Below are 17724 nucleotides of genomic sequence, written 5' to 3'. Positions count from 1 at the left end.
TGTTACTCCAGTCGTCTTGTCATGCTACTGTATGTAGGGGCTGGTATCACACGGCGAATTAGTATACGAAAGCGCTTGAGGTGATGATGTCGAGGGTAAATGCTCGAATAGGATGGTCAACCAATGAGCTCATAATGGCCTACGTGAATACCGAGAGATGCCGAAAGAAAATGCTCGGGGACCACTATAACTATAACGGCGACGTGGGTGGTCCCCGATCCGGAAATCCCTTTGACATGGAAGAATATGGAAAGCTTATCTTGACTCCTTTGTTTCTTTGCTTTTTTTTTTTTAAACACTGAATTTGAGAAAATCCCCGGTTATAGATCTTTCCCCCCTGCATTCCTTGGGCGTTCCTATACTGCAGCTATCATAAAAATCCCCGTCAAACCTCAGATTACACTTCCCGCAATGACATCAGGAAAAAAATCTGGATAACAAAGACGAATCCGCAGAGCATCAACATCATGTTCACCCCAATTCATACCACGCTGGGCGCACTGTTACTATTCCACGGCTCGTCAGGCCTGCTCATACACAACGGCGCCGTCTTCGGCATCTCCTCTCTCTTATCCGGGTGCGCCTTCAGCCCGAGTCGTGACAATGTGCCCATCATCGCGGGTTTGGTATCTAGTATTGTGCCGGTGTACTTGCTGGCACCATCACTGATCCCGAACTATCCCGCATCGCCACACTCCTGGGCTTCTGCTGCAGCAACGTTGGGAGTGGGCTTCCTATTGGGGTGGGGAACAAAGGTGAGGAGTATCGGACATAATTGCAAAACCAGGAACAAGTTGACTAAGTGAAGCAGAACGGTCAAGGCTGTACCTCCGGACACATGCTGTGTGGCCTTTCGCGTCTCTCGCCCCGCTCGTTGATTGCAACCGCCATATTTTTCACAACTGCATTGCTCACGGCGAACATTGTCAAGGGCGGATCCAACATCCCGTCTTGTGGTACGACCCCGTGCTATACTCCAGTGTATCCATCTGAGTCGGAGTTAGGCTTCATGGCTGGTGCAGTGCTGCTGGCGGGTATAACAAACTTCATCGTTGTCCCCCGGAAAGTCCGCCGGTCGGAGGAATCTAGGGTCATCTATTCCTATGTGACAGGGTTGGAATTTGGTCTGGGTCTTTTCATATCTGGAATGGCGGACCCAGCCAAGGTGCTCAGGTTCTTTGCCTTCTTGACTGACCCATCCCGATTTGATCCGTCGCTAGCACTGGTCATTCTATTTGGAATTGGACCATCCCTGTTCATTTTCCTGACTGAGAAACCAGGCCAAGCGGTCGAAAAGGGAAAGCCTGTTGCAAAGCCTACCCTTGCTGAGAAATGGCGACTCCCGACGGCCACGGTGAGTGACATAGATTGGCGGTTTGTTATAGGTGCTGCGACGTTTGGACTAGCCTGGGGACTGGAAGGTGTATGCCCAGGCCCCGCAATCTTGCGGACAATCCTGCAACCAACTTGGGGATTGATCACCATGGGTGGATACATGCTGGGCAACCTCATTTAAAGGGAATGGGATATAGAGATTATAGAGAATTAATTATCCATTAGCTTTGTCGAACTTTGGCGTGTTCTCGGGGGAATAAAGTCGAAATCGGTGCATAACGATGCAAGAAAAGAAAGTATGGAAGTCCGGAGATCTCAGGAGCTGCGTCAGAGGTCTGATTAGCAAAGGAAATGATACCATAAGATATGTACAAATTCGGTTCAAGTGAGAATAGATGCCATTGATCTGTGAATAAATGCATTGGGTATATAACAGAGGGAAAAGACTAGACAGGGAACCGAAAACACAGAGGGGTGAGTAAACGGAAGAATGGCTTACAACTCAGTCTTTCTGTCCATGCGAAGCGCTTCCAACTTGGCCGATTCGTCGTCACTGCGCGGACTAGGGGCCGATGGATGGCCAAAGTACCCTTCCAACTCCATCCACTCAGCAACGAAGCCAGTAACTAGCATGCTCCAGTCCTCGACGGTATCCAAATCTAAATGCTCACCGTCATCGTCGATTGTATGCCAAACAGGAGGGAATCCCTTGAAGGGGGCATAGTCGATAAGATGGAGGATCTCAACTCCCTTTGCGAGGAAAGGAATGTGATCATCCTGGATGCCACCCATAAGTGAGAGCGTGTGCCCATCCTTCTCGGTATCGACGAACCACGGATCAGCCGAGACAGACTTGAACTGCTTCAATGTCTTGAACCGCTTTTCAAGGTCGCCCAAGCTTTGATAGGCCCAGTGAGTGGTCTCATACCAAGATTGAATTGTCGGGGATTTCGAGCCCAGCAGATCCAAAAGGACAAAAAGAGATATAGACGACAGAGGACCCCTGAATTCCGACATCGCGGGATAGACTTGGTCATCCCAATGTGTAGCCAAGGCACGAGCTCCGTAGAGAGAATCGGTAGCAGTCCATTCTTGAAAGGCTTCTTCGCCATCTAAGAATATAACCTGGAGGCCCCGCTCCTCTTCGAGGTAGTTATATAGTCCCTGCTCCTTCAACGCGGACCATTTCTTCTCCAGCGCGGCTTCAATGCTGCGAATGGCATGCATAATCATCGCACATGGTGCAGCACTGTCGATCCCCCCAATGAAGCCTTCCGGTTCTATTTTGCTGTCATAATGGGCGACAAGAGTGAGCCGGCCAACGTCACCAACCGAGGCCCAAGGAGGATCGCGAGTAGCGATGAAGTTTCGGAAAGGTACCTCCTTCCCCTTTGATAGTGGTGTTTTAGCTGTAGAGTTCTGGATCTCAATAGTCCATTTGGGCAATGTGGTTCGAAAAAAGTCGGCGAAGTGATTGAGCACCGCGGTGGAGCCGGGGGTGCCAGGGACGCGGGTCCTTAGTATAGGTGACAGCAGAGCGCCATTGTGAATGTCGAAGTCGTTGTTGGGGCGTAGGAGCTCGGTCAGCGTCTTATCCGATATTTTCTCGTATGCTTCCACACACGCTAGAAGCATGACAAGGAGCCCTAGCCAGAGTGACACATTGCCAGACGGGATGCGATAAGCCGGAGACATGGCGTTGAAGGAAAGCTCGCGCTAACTGCTCATGACCTGCATCAAAGCAATGATCGGATAAATCTCAAGCCTAGTCCAGCCAGATAATCTACAATATCATAAGGTATGAGATCAAAGGAGAATGTGTCAAAGACCTGGCAGGGGTCAGCTCATCTAGCAATCCAGACGGAGCGGAAGCTAAGGCGGTCACCTTTTTGCCGGCCCCAATTTATTGGGAGATCGATCAATGTCTAAATTCCAAGCCAACTACAACACATAGACACAATGCGACTTCAAATTGTACTTCACCCTCAATTACGCACAACTCTACCAGAGTGTGCCCAGCGCAGTCTTCGGAGGAACGTCTGGGTCCGGTTCAAGTCACAGATCCCTCGGCCATCGCAGAAGCATCTTTCGCCATTACCCAAGTCGAAGGAAACCCTCCCAGCTACGCGTTCTCCAGTAACAAGGACGCTCACACCGCCAAAGACAACCACCAGGACAGGTACCGTGAACCCTCCCTGTCAGTTGTTAGACGTGCGTGTGCTGAGCTATAGTTACAGGACCACCTGAACGTATCTTAGTGTACTACGGAGGAACGGGTAGAGCTATCTTTCTGGGGACGCTACGAATCACCACGGTGCTCCTATTTGGTGCAGCATGTCTACTCGTTGCACCAGCATGCTCCGTGGCTGACGATTACCCCTGGTATAGCACACCTGCGGGTAAGCTAATTGAACATCCACATCGCCTGAGCGTCTATGCTGATTTTACCTCAGTGATTGCCGCTGGTGCCCTCCCGATGATATTTGTCTCCTATACTGCGGCGCCATATGTAAATTTCATCCATCTGGCGTTGCCGGCCTTTGCGAGGAAGTCCCGTGAAGCTGCCGTCCAGTATGCAAAAGACCTGCCTCCGACGGCCGTGCTGTATCTCACCAGCATGCGATTCAACACCATTCCTCGGCAAACAGCTGTTCGTATAGGAGATCTCGTTCCATTTAAAGAGACCTTGCGGCCCGTCACATTCCAGAATCTGAATCCGTCGCCGCAACGATGGTGGCAGGGCAGAGCTCCGACCCAGTTCTATACTGGAACTCACAGCAAACCCGGGAGACAAACATCGGCTTTCTACCCAGAATTGTGGAATGGAATCTACGAGAAAATTCAGAAAGCAAAGTCGCAGCCTCGTTGATCGAATATATACCCGCCACTTGATGGCTGGCGATATTAATGGTCAGATGCCCATTTCTCTCAGTTGGTTGATCGACGGAGCTAAGTTTCAGTCACTCTAATCGAAGACGTTTGGTTGGCTATCAATTGACAATTGGACACGCCAGGCTTATTTCACGACATCCGTTTACCCTCAGGTCTTGGATCTTTGTCATATAGTAACTATCCATATGAAGTCTCAGTCACGCGTTAACGAAAGAAGTCATTTGCCCTTCTTTAGGGGAAAATCCGTCTGTTCATATAGTGTCGATATGCCTGAACCCTCATCTAGCTCTCATCTTAAGCAACTCTGAACCAAAGGTTCTCAAAGCAAACATATTGCCTCTTACAATAGCTCGTGATTGAACGTCCGGACGTTAAATATCCGTCATTTCCAACTCGGCTGAAGTTCTCTTTCTTCATCCACCTCCGCGTTAACGGTTTCACTTAACGTTTTCAAGCTCGATTCACATCTATCAAATCTTGGTTTTCCCTATTCACGTCGACGCGGTTTCTCCTTCTCTTCCTCACCACCTCCACTCGCCCATACAACTTCCTTCTTCCGTTGTACACCCGTTACTTCAAGTTCAAATCCGTCTCGACGCTCGACCTTGACTACCAAGCTTACATACAAAGATGTCTTCCCCGGCTGCCCCGAAGGAGAAGCTCTTCGCCGGTATTTCCGCCACTGAGACCAAGCTCCTGGTCTTGGCCAATGTCTGCCTGAAGAATGACAAGGTATATGCCATTAATCCTAAATTCCCTCATTGGAATGTGCTTGCTAATACAGTGGACCACAAAGATCGACTACGAGAAGCTTGCTTTGAACGCTGGCATCAAGGCGTCTTCTGCTCAGACGCTCTTTCGCAATGCCAAGCGCAAGCTAGACAAGATGTACGGCAATAGCAATGCTGATGCCAATGCCAACGGTACCACGGCCGACCTGTTGCCCGAGGAGACTCCCTCCAAGCGAGGAAAGTCCACCGCGAAGGCGCCTCGTACTCCAAAGGTTCTTTTGTCCCCCAAGGCGACCAAGACTTCAAAGACTGTGAAGACCCCCAAGGCGACCAAGGCGACTAAGACCTCCAAGGGTGACAAGGCCGCTACCAAGACCGAGGAGAGTGCAGATCAGGTTTCCGCCAAGCCCGAGCTTAGTCCTACCACTGCCAAGTCCGCCGCTGATGTCACTGGAGGTACTTTCCGCGACGCCGCCGTCACTGAGCCTGCCGCTGAGCCTGTCGCTGAGCCATCCGCATCTGCCGCCACCACTGAGGCAACCATGCTTCAGACCGAGCAAGATGAGGAGGCGAGCGACAAGATCGACAACAACGACAAGGCCGCGCGTGATCTGGCAGTGAACCAGCACCTTCCTGAGTCTCTACTTGCCAAAGAAGATGATACCTACGAGGAGGAGGCGCAGGAGGATGAACAGCACCAGAATTAATTCTATGTTCAGCAACTCCGAAAGCACAAGGTATCAGATTTGCGAAGCGTTTTTTCTACCAGATTGCTAGGAGGTGGTTCGGAGGAGTATGTGATGAGGGAACCGTGAATGCTCTTTAAAGAAAAACAAAAAAAAAAGTGTCTATTGGGGTTTAGTCTCAAGGCAGTGATAAAGCATTCAAATGAAACACAATGAATATTGCATTTGCTATTCCAGCTACGTATACGTATGCCATATTCATACATGCTGATAACCGGGGATTTTATTTGTGGCGCCTGCAGTCAACCGGCGACCCAGAGCCCAACCCATAAATGTCTCTTCTTTCAGGGAGCAGCTATCGGTTCTTTATAAAAACTTGATTGATTCTAGAGTAACTTAGATCATGCCAGATTGGTGTATATCAAAGTTCGCTAGAAGGATATGGTATCTAGCAGTTCAATCTATACATGTCCATTTTTATATTTCCCATCTCCAGTCCGGGAACTCGATATCAAATTGGATGAAGAGGTCACTTGAGAAGCTCATCTCTTCAATTTATCTTATTACTTTGATGAATGCAATGTCTCTTCCGAGGTGGGATCCCTCAGTCTTGCGACCCTATTTATATACTGACTTCTCAGGTCACCTTGAGAGTTTATCTTCAATGATCACTTGCTTTTTACACAAAACTTGCCTTTACAATCGTTTCAACTTCTATTACTGTCCCACGTCACATAGTCATCATGTCTTTCACCCAGAAGCAAGAGAAGACCTCCAACCTGGTGAAAGCCCTAGGCCTCACCCAAGCTAGATGGAACATCTCCTACTGGGATATCTGTGCATGCAAAAGCCCAAGGTATGTGAGAAAGTGTGTTACTTCGTGAGTACTTAAGCTTAAGAATCTTCATGACAGATTAATTGAAAGAAGCTCGGGGCGCTTAGCAAGGTTACGCCTTCCTCCGCCAGAACTGTCTTCACTAAGGGCCGGCGCACCCTCGAGAAATGGGAGGAGAGAGTGATAGCCGGGGCTACGAAGAAAGCCGAGGAACATGAACGAATCGATGAGGATAACCCTGATGAGGCTGGGGAGGCTGCACATGTCGAGGATACCGAGAATTAGGAAGGAATGAATAGCCAACTTTGCAACAGTCAGCTAGTCTTGAGGTTCCAGGGAGCTGACATGTGTTGTTCAAGATGAATCCGACTTATACATAATTCGAAATCCATAATTGAAATAGGTACAAAAGTCCTTTATAATATAGGCTGTGATCTTCGAGTCTAATATCACAAATTCCTGATTTCCACAAATAAAGTGCAAGTAAACGTTGCTTCTTCATCCTCTTCACTACACAACAGATCGTTTTCCGTACCATCAATATCTCACAACAACCTATCTTCAGTGCCTTTGCAGAGCACAATAAACCCATATCCCATCAAGCAGACAAAGAGCCCATACATATGTTACCCACTGAGAAAATGTCGACCACCCCATCCCCCAAAAAGAAGTCCGGCGACTGGGGTAATCTCACAGCCGGTGAAATGAAGCTGGTTATGGCCAGTGTCCTATGCATGTCTGGAAAGGTATGCACGCTCTTGATACCGCCTTCAGTCATGACTCAAACTGACTGTGCCTATAATTTAGCTTGACACTGACAAGCTCGGAAAGTTGACCAGTATGAAGAGAAAGTCGGCAGCGAGTCGATTTCCATCCGCCAAACGCAAGCTGGAGAAGATGTTTGAGGATCAGTTGGACACTCTAGGCAATGAGAATGACTCCAATGTGATGGAAAAAGCCCCAGCTAGAGTCAAAAAGCGCGGTGACAAAGTTACTGAATCACCCGAACCCGAACCCGAACCCAAACTTGAGATCAAGACCGAGACTGAATCCGGAGAGGGCATGAGCACCGACAGTCCCGTGAAGGCTGAAGCTGAATCAGAGAATAGCAAGGTTGAAGCCGATGATATAAAAATCAAGCCCGAGCCTATTGACTGAGTCATGAAATGTGCCTATGTCTGAGACGCAGTCTCTCTCAAGGGTCTTGATTGGGGTCTTGAGTAGGGTGTTCTCACATAACTTTGCCTAGGATCTGTGAATTGATTTGACCAAAATTACACAGCAGAAGGCGTCTTGAATGCATCTAGTTTGTCCTGTCCCATGAGAATGGCTGTGGCATATGTTTGCCTGGCAATGTGAACCCATTGCGCAATAATATGATATGGCTACCGGCAATGTGCGTAGACATGGTGTGACATTCTAGATAATGGATTTGAAATAAAAACTTACTTTGCTATGGGATACATATTCACATTCACAGGAAACAAGATAACCGAACAGGTCCAGTGACGCCCTCTGAACCAACATAAAAAACTGACAAATTTTGACACGAACGGCCAGTTAAAGTGAAAGATAGACACAAATATCATAGACCCACATTATGAAGATGGACGCAATAAAGAACGAGGAATCACCGGATAAGTACCTCAATCACTAAAGCGCCTCAATTGCCTTCATCAAGACATCCAAGCCGCGATCAGAGACATCGCCTGCATTTGAGTCTTCCTCTGTGACAGACTCGCGCAGCGCCCAGGCCACATCACTCCACCAGCCCAGACCCACGAAGCCACCACCCTTACGGCGCTCCAGGCTCTCCTTGAGCCGGCTAGTGTGCTCCCACTGCTTGGCAGCAGTCTCCGCACGTTCAATAATTTTGCTTGGAATCCCACACATAGATGCGCAGTGCATACCGAAACTGCCTTCTGCGACACCATTCTCAAGCTTGTACAGGAAAGCCACACGGCGCTCGACATCGTCGACATGGATGGCCATACGCTTGGGTGCAATCTCGGGATGATTTTCGAACTCGGCAGCAAGCGAGTGGTAGTGGGTGGCAAAGAAGCCCAGAGCTCCAATATGGGTAGCGATGTGATGAAGTACGGCCTGGGCCACGGCAACACCGTCATAAGAGCTAGTTCCGCGGCCAAGTTCGTCAAGGATGACGAGTGAGCGCGGAGTAGCCTCGGAGAGAATCTTCTTCGTTTCGGACAACTCAACAAAGAATGTTGACTGGGCAGCGAAGATGTTGTCGTTCGCACCAAGTCGAGACATGATTCGGTCGACTGGGGTCAGTCGGGCTGACTGGCAGGGAAGGTAGCAACCGATCTGGGCCATAATGACAGCAACACAGGTCTATACTTGTTAGCAACATCATTAAAAAAAAGGGGAGAACTGAGGTGGACACACCATTCGGAGAACAGTAGACTTTCCGGCAGCATTAGCACCGGTCAGCAAGTCAATGCTAGCATGTTTGCCGCCAAGCTGGATATCGTTGGGAATAAAGTCCTCAACAGAGGAAAGAAGACAAGGGTGACGGAGCTCTTCAAACTCGAGAACACTTCGTTCATCGTCCACAAACACTGGTCGGCAACTAGGATGACCGATGGCTCCGGACGCCTTAGCCAAACTGATGAGGCAATCGAGCTGCGATACAATTCTAACAGCAGCCAGCCATGTGCTGTAATGCTCATCGAACCGGGCATGGAACCGTCCAGCGACCTCCTTGACGATTTGACTGTGGGTTTCTTGGGCCTCTTGCAATTTGCGAATGAGGCTTCGGAGTTCGGGGAAGTAGTATCGCTTGACCTGCTTGGTCGCAGACATCTGGCTCCAATTCTTGGGAATGTTCTTCACCTTGATTGGAACTTCGAGTTGGTAAATTTCCTTGCCGTTATCCCGGTAGCATATGGCAGAGGACCCCAAATCTCGGCGAGCTTGCTTCAGCATGGCGTCGAGGTCCCGGTGGAGTTGCTCAATGATCTCCTGGGAGTTATCGAAGTCTTCTTCGACACCAGACTCCGGAACAAGAATCCCATTCTCTTTTGCCTTCGGACGATCGAATGCGGTCTTCCAGTATCCCAGCAGAGAGGCAAGATCGGGCATCGCGGTTGTCAATTGACCAATGATACTTTCGCCTGAGCCAGTGTCACTTTCCTTAAGGAGTCCCATGATGTAATCGATTTGTTCGAATCCTTCTAGAACACGTACAAAGTCTTGAGCCTTGCAGTTGCCAGCGTGGATACGAGAGATCAGTCGTTCGAGATCCGGCATCTTTGTTAACTGGGAGGAGAACTGATCCCGGGTACTGGGATCGGAGTTGAGTGAATCAACTGCATCCAATCTTGCGTTGATTTTCTTTGAATCAATCAATGGGTGGCATACCCATTGCTTGAACATGCGTTTGCCGAAGGGCGTTATGCATCGGTTGAGCAACTGGAAGAGAGTGCCCTCAGACCCGCCATCGAAGGAATTGGCGAAGATCTCCATGTTGATCAGGGTCTGGCCATCTAGTACAAGACTTGTAGCCTTCTTGATGGGATCGTACCACGTGAAATTGCCAATGGTGATCAAGTCTCGCTCAATCTTCAACATTCGCAGATATTGAACCAGAGCACCGAATGCAGACATCAGTAACTCCTTCTCGCGAGCTTGACGCAGGGTCTCGGGCCAGGCAGTGAGATTATCGTCGTCCACAGAGACGAAATACTCGCTTGCCTCAAGCTCCCGAATTGTGATATCAGATTCCCAGAACTCCTTGCCAGGTTTCATGAAATTCCAAATAGTGGTGGGTCCAGTGTTATTCTTCAGAATTCGCATGGCCTTTTGTGAAACGCAAGATTTCTCCAGTAGCAACTCCCGAGGGCGAGTCTGCGCGACAAAGGTTTCGAACTTGGTCATGTCAACATCGTCCACAAACTCAGACAAGAAGAATTGACCCGTAGCAGTATCGACAAATGCGATACCGAACGCGGGATGCTCGTTCACAATGGCCTCCTTAATCGCAACACAGTACGTGGACATATCATCTTGAAGCATGGAACCCTCGACCAGTGTACCCGCAGTAAGAACACAGGCAAGCTCGCGTTTGATGATCTTGTCTTCTTTGGTGGGCTTCTTACCCTCTCTCTCTCGCATTTCTTTACCCAGCGCGGATTCAGATTGGTCCACACGGGCAATCTTGAAGCCCTTGGCCACGAATTGGTTCGCCCAGTGATCTAAACTCATCTCGGGAACACCAACCATGCGCATGTTCACTCTGTCCGTGAGCTTGAGATCAAAAAGTTGGTGACCAATGGTGGCATCGTTCTCATAGAGTTCATAGAACTTGCCCTTCTTGAAGAAAACGACAGTATCCCAGAATTTCTGCTTGATCTCCCAGTATTGTTTCTCGAAAGGAGAAAATCTAGACCATGCGAGCGGAGGGATATAGACAGTTCGAGGGTCGTAGTCAGGGTGGCCCTTAGGGTTGCCGTCGATGTCCTTGAGATTAGCAAGCCATGAATAGCGCTGCTCAGGCTCCTTGATGTGGGCCTTTTCCTTTTTCGCGCTAGATGCTGTCTTGGTAGACGCTACAGCAGCTCGTTCTTTCCGAGGTTCTGTGTTCTCCGGATCAAACGCCCATCGCATTGCGGTTCCAGCTGAACCTTCTCCCTCTGGGACATCAAGGTCGAGGTCATCAGCGGGTGGAGGAGGAGCAGGGACGGAGGAAGATTTAGAGGTAGGCTTTCGTGCCGATTGTGTGGATGGTCTTTTCCTCTGGTTTGAAGATGTAACCGTCTCTTCATCGGAATCATCTGGAACGATGAAATCGTCCAATTCTATAACCTAGTCAGTCGTGTATCAGCAAACCCAACCAGCAAAAGAACACCATACCATCATCCGAGTATCCTCCATCTCCTGCCTCGTTGAACTCATCTTCGCTTTCCGGCTCGGTTCGTCTTCTCTTGGTCGCACGGCCAGAGACGCGGTCCTTGCGTTTAGGACGGAAGATAACCTCGTCGTCATCCTCGCCCTCAGAGTCAGACTCCTTGTAGCTGACCTGCTTTTTCCCCTAGACAGATGGGTTAACAGGATATATCAATTGAGAAATCAGATGCCACACGTACCCGACGCGAAGGTGACATAGTGGACTCCTGTTGTGCCTCTTTGGTGGTCTAGGAAGGGAGAAGTTCGGTCAGATTGAAGGAATAAACAAGCAGCAGAATCCGGATTGATATACCTTTAAAGGACTACCATTTTCCTGTTCGTCCTCTGGGACTGGAAGATCGCTGCTTGGGACGGGACTCAGATCCTGCGCAAAGCTTGAGAAGCTTCGCTTTTGTTCCTTCGGTGTGGGCTTGACAGCGCTCTCACTCCGCTTCTCGGAAGCTCTCTGCGCAGGGGAAGATGCTGGTTCTCGCGTTCGACTATTCGAGGGGGTCGCTGGTGAGGACTTTTGGAAGAAACCAAGAATTGACTTCTGGGTTCGCATGTTCTGGGTGCTGGGAGTTGTGCGCTTGAGCGCGGGGGATGGCGACGCAGCGGACGGAGATGAGGCCGATGGTTTGGCCATACTTTTCTTATGAGATAAAAGTAATTGAGATCAAATGAAAATACACTCTCAACTCAACATAGTAATTAGGGGAGTTGTGAAGGAATTGGGGACGGGTGGAGATAAGGCGCGGATCGCGTCGACGCGTGAAGCACTTCGAGACTCGACCTATCCATTGATCGACACCCGTGACTTTGTCTTTTCTCCACCTGTTATGAGCACTTGGGAAGTTTTCTTTGTCTTAATGAAGATGGCTTGATAATATTTATACTATTGTACAGATTGGATATTGTAGAATTACAGATTTAGTGGTGATTCGCCTTAGTCCGACTTGGTCGGCTCAGTCGGCTCAATCTGCTCAGTTTCAGTCTCCCATCCAGGAGCCGTGAGACCTTGCGCACGATATTCTTCATCGGGCACAATGTGAACAGCCTTGAGCTTCCACTTGCCCAACTTTAACATTAGAAGGTTGCCATTCAAGACAAACTCCTTTGTTTTCTCTGCGTCCCACGGCCGGATAGGTGTGAAGGATAATTGGTCTGACATGGGGCCACTATCACCAGGACGGCTGCCGACTTTGGCGCCATTGTTGACGATGACTCGGTGGCCCTCGCTCTTGGATGAAACAAGACCGGCTGACCATAGTATTTTATTGAACGGCTGGTTGAAAACCAGCGATTCGGGCAGGGTGACCTTGAAATCTCCCATGTTGGCCCAATTTGTTTGGGGGGCATATGGATTTCCGGACTGAGGAGTCTCGAAGCCAGCGGTGGGGGATTGCGGATGACCAGATTGAGGAGGGGATGACTTGGGAAGAGGAGTGGGCTCTGCGGTTGAGGATCGGGGACGGAATAGCTGGCGATGTTGGAGAGCCACGGCATCAGCTTCGACCTTACCATGGATAAGCTCGACAAACTCATGCGCGAGCTTGTGCTGCGCAACGCGCTTAGATGGGTCCTTGTTCTGCTCCTCCATGATGGTAATGATTTCAGGCAAGGGTACGAAAGTGAACATCTTCAGGTATTGCTCGACAACATCGTCGGGCGTGCGCACAAAGTACTGGTAAAGTTCGAATGTAGAAGTCAGGTCTTTATCGAGCCAAACGGCGTTTCCAGCAGACTTGCCGAGCTTCTCGCCGGACGGGGTTGTCAGTAGCGGCGTAGTGAAACCGATCGGGCGATCTAATTCTGATTCTAATGGGTTGCGGAGTTGTTCGTCGGCAGTGTTTCGGCTGATAGACTTGACAGCCTCCATACCAAACAGAATATTTCCATATTGGTCGGCACCTCCGACTTGGATTTGAGTGCCCCTTTGGAACAGCGTCCACCAATCCCATGCCTGGAGAATAGGATAGGAAAACTCAGCAAATGACATGCCATCTCCTTGGTTCAATCGCGTCTTGACACTAGTAGAAAAATTCAGTAAACCCGCGTCAACAGCGCTGTCGGACCTGCCAAAACTCACGTATCTCTGCCGAGCATGGGACCAAGTCGCATGAAAGCGCCAAGGTCTCGCAACACTTCAAGGAAGGGCATCGAGTTCCACCAAGTGTTGTTGTTTGTCAACGCCCGCTTCCACATTGGGTTTTTCTCGTGTCCGTGTCTCCTGCCGTAGTGCTCAATGCTCGAGCCCAACTTCTTCAACTGCATATGCATGCTAGCCATGTTTGCTTTCCGGATTGAGGAATGGACAGCATCTCGGCCCTTGAGGCGCCCGCTGGGGTCGCCGACTCTAGAAGTAGCACCGCCGAGCTATAGAGTATTAGTTGGCGTATTCAATTTGGCGTAAAGTAGGCAACTTACTAGGAATGTCACAGGTAATCCCCAGACGTATCCCCAGGCCAGAACCATGAAAGGAAGCATGTGTCCAACGTGCATTGAGGGGGCAGTCGGGTCGACTCCAACATATATTCCAACCCGCTTCTCCGTGAAGACCTTGTGCAATAAGTCCCGTTCACTGTAATCGAAAGGAAACGATTAGCGAGCCATTCAAACCTTTCCGGCAGCCAATGCCAGCAACTTCATTATATCCTAGTGTGCACATACCCGACAACATCATGGATCAGTCCTCGCTCTTCCAAGTGTTGCGCGAAGTTCTTCCTCTTCCCGGCTTTGATCTCTTCCGCGAAGCCGGCCCATTCCTGCTCCCCGTCTTTCATACGCTGAATATACTTTTGTGTAATCCATCTCTGCTGTTGAAAGCATGTCCCGGACTGCAAGGTGGACAATACTGGCCGATTGCTGTCACCGCGCAGCAGAATCGCTGTTGTTGCGGCAAAACTGCGCGCTCCGCACGGGATCCGACGGGGTGTGAGAAGGCTGCGGTATGGCGCTTGGCCGAGCGATGCCGACTGTAGTCGCATTGGACCGGTGTGAGAATGAGGATATTAATGAAACGGCTCACAATGGACTCGAGTCTGCACACGATCAACACCTCCAGGGCCAGCTCCAGATGTCCGAGATTCTTTCGATACGTGCGGAACATTAATGATGCGGCCCTTATCTCTGATATGTTGATTGATTTCCTAATTTGGGCTATATTTAGGGCTTAGGGCCAGAGAAGTACATGGACTGGGATTCAGATCCGTGATTGTAGAGAAAGATGCCATGTTGGAATAATACTCTCTCTATCGAGCAAACAAAATGGTAAAGTCTTTAAAGACGACTGGCTTCAAGTGCTACCTCGACTCACAAAAACCTGCACGAATGCCTCGTTACTCCATCCACTGTCCAATTTCATCGATTTCCATGCCGCCAATATATCGATTGCCAGGACATTAGCATTCTCTCCACCTTGTTTCCATATCGTATTCTGTGGAACTGGTCGTCCCAAAATCATGACCATGAAATTTCGTGCAATGCTCCTGTCTTGAAGATCCGAGAAATAGATCCCCAGAGTGCCCAGCGCTTTTAAGCTGATGTCAACTCGTAAACGACCGTTCTCAACAACAGATATATCTGAAGTCACTATAGCCGCTACACCAGTCATCTTTCCCAAAAGACCGAGCACAGCCACGTGTGTCAGACGGTCACCAGAAGAGTTGCCGTCATGGCTGCCCGTCAGCATGAACGACTGAGTCGGGTAAGCAGTGAGGATCTCCCAGCCCTTTGACCCCAGAACAACTGATACCAGGGATTCCCGGCTCAACGGCCGCATGCGATGCGATATCCTACCGCTGCTGTGTGCACGCACAATATACTGGCCTTCGGAGTCCTCGTGAATTCCTGGGAAATCCATCAATGGGACTATGATCGAGGCCTCGGCAGATTGAATATTGAAAACGCCTAAAATTCCACTTCCAGTCTTGGCCCAGCCGGTATAGCTTCCAACGCGCAGAACACGTCCTTCGTCGTAGTCGTTGTATATGTCTATCGTGCGTCCAATGACACTAGGACGCAAGATCACCGTGATTCCTTTGACAGTAGGTGCAGTTATCTGATTGAGTAGGGCCAGGTCATGTTTACCCGGCTCATCGGTGATATAAATTGGCCCTCCGGATACACATCGAGCTGCAGCGTGGAATGACGCGTATAGGTGACTTGTTTGGAACATATCCCAATCCGGCAATACGTTCAAATATCGGGTGAGTAGTGCATTATGAGCATTACAAAACACATGCCATGGGTGAGAGGCAACAACATCTGGAAAGAAGTCGTCGGAGTTTCGCAATAGAAGAGTGGGTTTGTTGGTGGGCATTTGTGAATGGAAGATTATTTGAGGGGTCATTGACCCGCATGAGATTGACCGAGTGCTCAAGTGCTTAAGTGATGCGATAGACCATGCATCTTGATAAGAAGTCAAGAATCTTCGGCGGTCCGCTGGGTCATCAAGGAGGTCAAGGAAGAATTGTGCATCTGTCTTGACCGAGTCTATACCAACAGACGTAAGGTAGTCATAGAACTCATCGTAGAATCGGTTGATATCATCGGGATCAATGGCAACGATTGTGCCATCTAGAGGGCTCTCCGTGAGTGACCCATTGGCAGCTGGGTCTTTGATCTTCACTTGCTTTGTTTTGAATTTTTGGGCTAGATCCCCATCTGGTGAGATACCTCCCCAATAACCCAGCAAGGCATGCCAGACCGCGATATGGTCGATATTGGGATGTGATCGACGAATAGCTCCCACAGTATGCTTCAATCCTTCCGGAAATCCTTTCGAATGTGCTTCGAACTGCTTCCAGCCTTGCTTGAACTGAGACTGCCCTTCATTGTCGGTTGTCTGCCAGCCATCATCGATAATAAGGTTGACGATGTTGATCCCATTCGCCTTCAACGAGTCTAAGGCATGCAAGATCTTCTCTTCTGTGAGGTCCTGTCCAAGCCCATTCCAGGTACAATATGTGAGACCGTCGAACCACTCGGAAAGCCACTGTGCACTCGGGTCTTTCTCGACAATGACCATATCATCACCAGGGGGAGATAGTGGGACTGAATCGTCCAAATCCAGATGACTCGCATCAGCAAATGGCCTGACGACTTTCCGTGCCTCATAAACCACCGCAGACATGGCAACTTCAAAGTTTTCCGCTGCGCTAATAAGCACATGGAATTCAGATGCTTCTAAATCGTCACTTTTTGCGGAGATCACAACTTCACCGTTCCCACCTGACTGAAACACGGTCAAAACATCGTTGACTCCAGAAACGGCCAGTAGAACAAGATTCACACCATCTTCACGCAGGAAAGAGCAAAATATCGCATCTTCAGTAAGTCGAAAGTTATCTTTGCCATGTCTAGGGCCCAGCCATGCACTCCCCACGCGTACTAGTGAGAAATACCTCACCACCGACGAAGCGGTCCCAAGTGCAAGTCGTTTGATGGTTGAAGATCCATTTCGAACAGCATCTATATCTCCAGACAGAGCCCAGAGGATCGATCCAGGAGCTTCACTAGGTCGAGACTCAATCCGCAAGTCACTATGAAGATTATCGATGTACTTTTCTAATTGCTCTTTGGGAGCTCGTGCAGCGACACCAGTGGACACAGCGTTGTCGAGATCAGAGTAGCGTGCACTATATAGAATTTCACCGTCGCCCACGGGGTGTCTTTGATTAGCCCACTGCCATTCTGTGTCTGGGCTAGTTCGGAACCGGACTGTGAACTGTGCATGACCTCCTGCGGCTGGTAGGGATATCTTTTCTGAGAATACATAGCGATGGTAGTTGTACTCTTCATCGTTTCTGGACAAAAGATCTGCATGATCTGTGTTACATCTTTGCAATGGCAGATGTTCCCATTCGGGGCCAGTGATGTTATGCCAGATCTGTGCTTCCCATGATTGTTCGGAGAATGAGCTGCTGGACTCGATAGTAACCGTGAAACGTAGCTGTTGACAATGTTAGTATTTCTTTACATTCTACCCTCAATAATTATAGAAAGTCTGGCAATATCAAATATGACCATATTTGGGGGACTCACCGCATCTTCTTCAGATCGCGATTCCTTCTGCGCCGTTTGGAGACAAGTGATTTGTCCCAGCGGGGGATAGGATGTGACACGCGCAAACATGGCCATTTGGGCAGGATGAACAAATGATGCCTGTGGCTGTCGTGCACTTTGGCTAGCGCCCTGGATTGGGAGGGTTGAGGTATCTCTATTAATGACCTCCATTGAAGAAAGGTAGGGTGTTGGATCAGGTATCTCGCCCAGGAGGCGGAAATAAGTCATTTAAAAAAGGATTGTTTACGAAATGTCTCACAAGAGACTATAGAAA

The 17724-nt window shown here is 49.3% G+C and overlaps 8 protein-coding genes across 8 annotated transcripts; 5 read left to right on the top strand and 3 right to left on the bottom strand.

Moving 5' to 3' along the window:
- Positions 1–467: 467 nt before the first annotated feature.
- N7518_008629 (YeeE/YedE family protein) lies at positions 468–1516 on the top strand (the record flags this gene model as incomplete). The annotated part of the gene is made up of 2 exons (XM_057189556.1): positions 468–755; positions 812–1516. The coding sequence occupies 2 exons, from the start codon at positions 468–470 to the stop codon at positions 1514–1516; spliced, it is 993 nt and encodes a 330-aa protein (XP_057041259.1).
- Positions 1517–1830: 314 nt separating this feature from the next.
- N7518_008628 (glutaminyl-peptide cyclotransferase family protein) lies at positions 1831–3030 on the bottom strand (the record flags this gene model as incomplete). Its single annotated transcript, XM_057189555.1, has 1 exon — positions 1831–3030. One exon carries the CDS (start codon positions 3028–3030, stop codon positions 1831–1833), a length of 1200 nt encoding a protein of 399 aa, XP_057041258.1.
- Positions 3031–3294: 264 nt separating this feature from the next.
- N7518_008627 (uncharacterized protein) lies at positions 3295–4204 on the top strand (the record flags this gene model as incomplete). The annotated part of the gene is made up of 3 exons (XM_057189554.1): positions 3295–3532; positions 3594–3734; positions 3789–4204. 3 exons carry the CDS (start codon positions 3295–3297, stop codon positions 4202–4204), a joined length of 795 nt encoding a protein of 264 aa, XP_057041257.1.
- Positions 4205–4857: 653 nt separating this feature from the next.
- On the top strand, positions 4858–5665 carry N7518_008626 (putative histone h1.3.; the record flags this gene model as incomplete). The annotated part of the gene is made up of 2 exons (XM_057189553.1): positions 4858–4959; positions 5012–5665. 2 exons carry the CDS (start codon positions 4858–4860, stop codon positions 5663–5665), a joined length of 756 nt encoding a protein of 251 aa, XP_057041256.1.
- Positions 5666–6387: 722 nt separating this feature from the next.
- On the top strand, positions 6388–6764 carry N7518_008625 (uncharacterized protein; the record flags this gene model as incomplete). The annotated part of the gene is made up of 2 exons (XM_057189552.1): positions 6388–6500; positions 6587–6764. 2 exons carry the CDS (start codon positions 6388–6390, stop codon positions 6762–6764), a joined length of 291 nt encoding a protein of 96 aa, XP_057041255.1.
- A 338-nt stretch (positions 6765–7102) lies between these two features.
- On the top strand, positions 7103–7637 carry N7518_008624 (uncharacterized protein; the record flags this gene model as incomplete). The annotated part of the gene is made up of 2 exons (XM_057189551.1): positions 7103–7225; positions 7287–7637. 2 exons carry the CDS (start codon positions 7103–7105, stop codon positions 7635–7637), a joined length of 474 nt encoding a protein of 157 aa, XP_057041254.1.
- A 495-nt stretch (positions 7638–8132) lies between these two features.
- Positions 8133–12030, bottom strand: N7518_008623 (mismatch repair ATPase MSH6; the record flags this gene model as incomplete). Its single annotated transcript, XM_057189550.1, has 5 exons — positions 8133–8831; positions 8886–11296; positions 11352–11529; positions 11585–11632; positions 11698–12030. 5 exons carry the CDS (start codon positions 12028–12030, stop codon positions 8133–8135), a joined length of 3669 nt encoding a protein of 1222 aa, XP_057041253.1.
- Positions 12031–12330: 300 nt separating this feature from the next.
- On the bottom strand, positions 12331–17621 carry N7518_008622 (putative raffinose synthase protein Sip1; the record flags this gene model as incomplete). Its single annotated transcript, XM_057189549.1, has 6 exons — positions 12331–13414; positions 13474–13760; positions 13812–13965; positions 14055–14359; positions 14701–17337; positions 17430–17621. 6 exons carry the CDS (start codon positions 17619–17621, stop codon positions 12331–12333), a joined length of 4659 nt encoding a protein of 1552 aa, XP_057041252.1.
- Between the last annotated feature and the right edge of the window lie 103 nt (positions 17622–17724).

Source organism: Penicillium psychrosexuale (assembly GCF_028828465.1).
Source record: "Penicillium psychrosexuale strain IBT 29551 chromosome Unknown utg000004l, whole genome shotgun sequence".
Lineage (NCBI taxonomy): Eukaryota > Fungi > Ascomycota > Eurotiomycetes > Eurotiales > Aspergillaceae > Penicillium > Penicillium psychrosexuale.
Note: the sequence above shows the minus strand (reverse complement) of the source record. Positions and strands in the feature narration are given on the sequence as shown.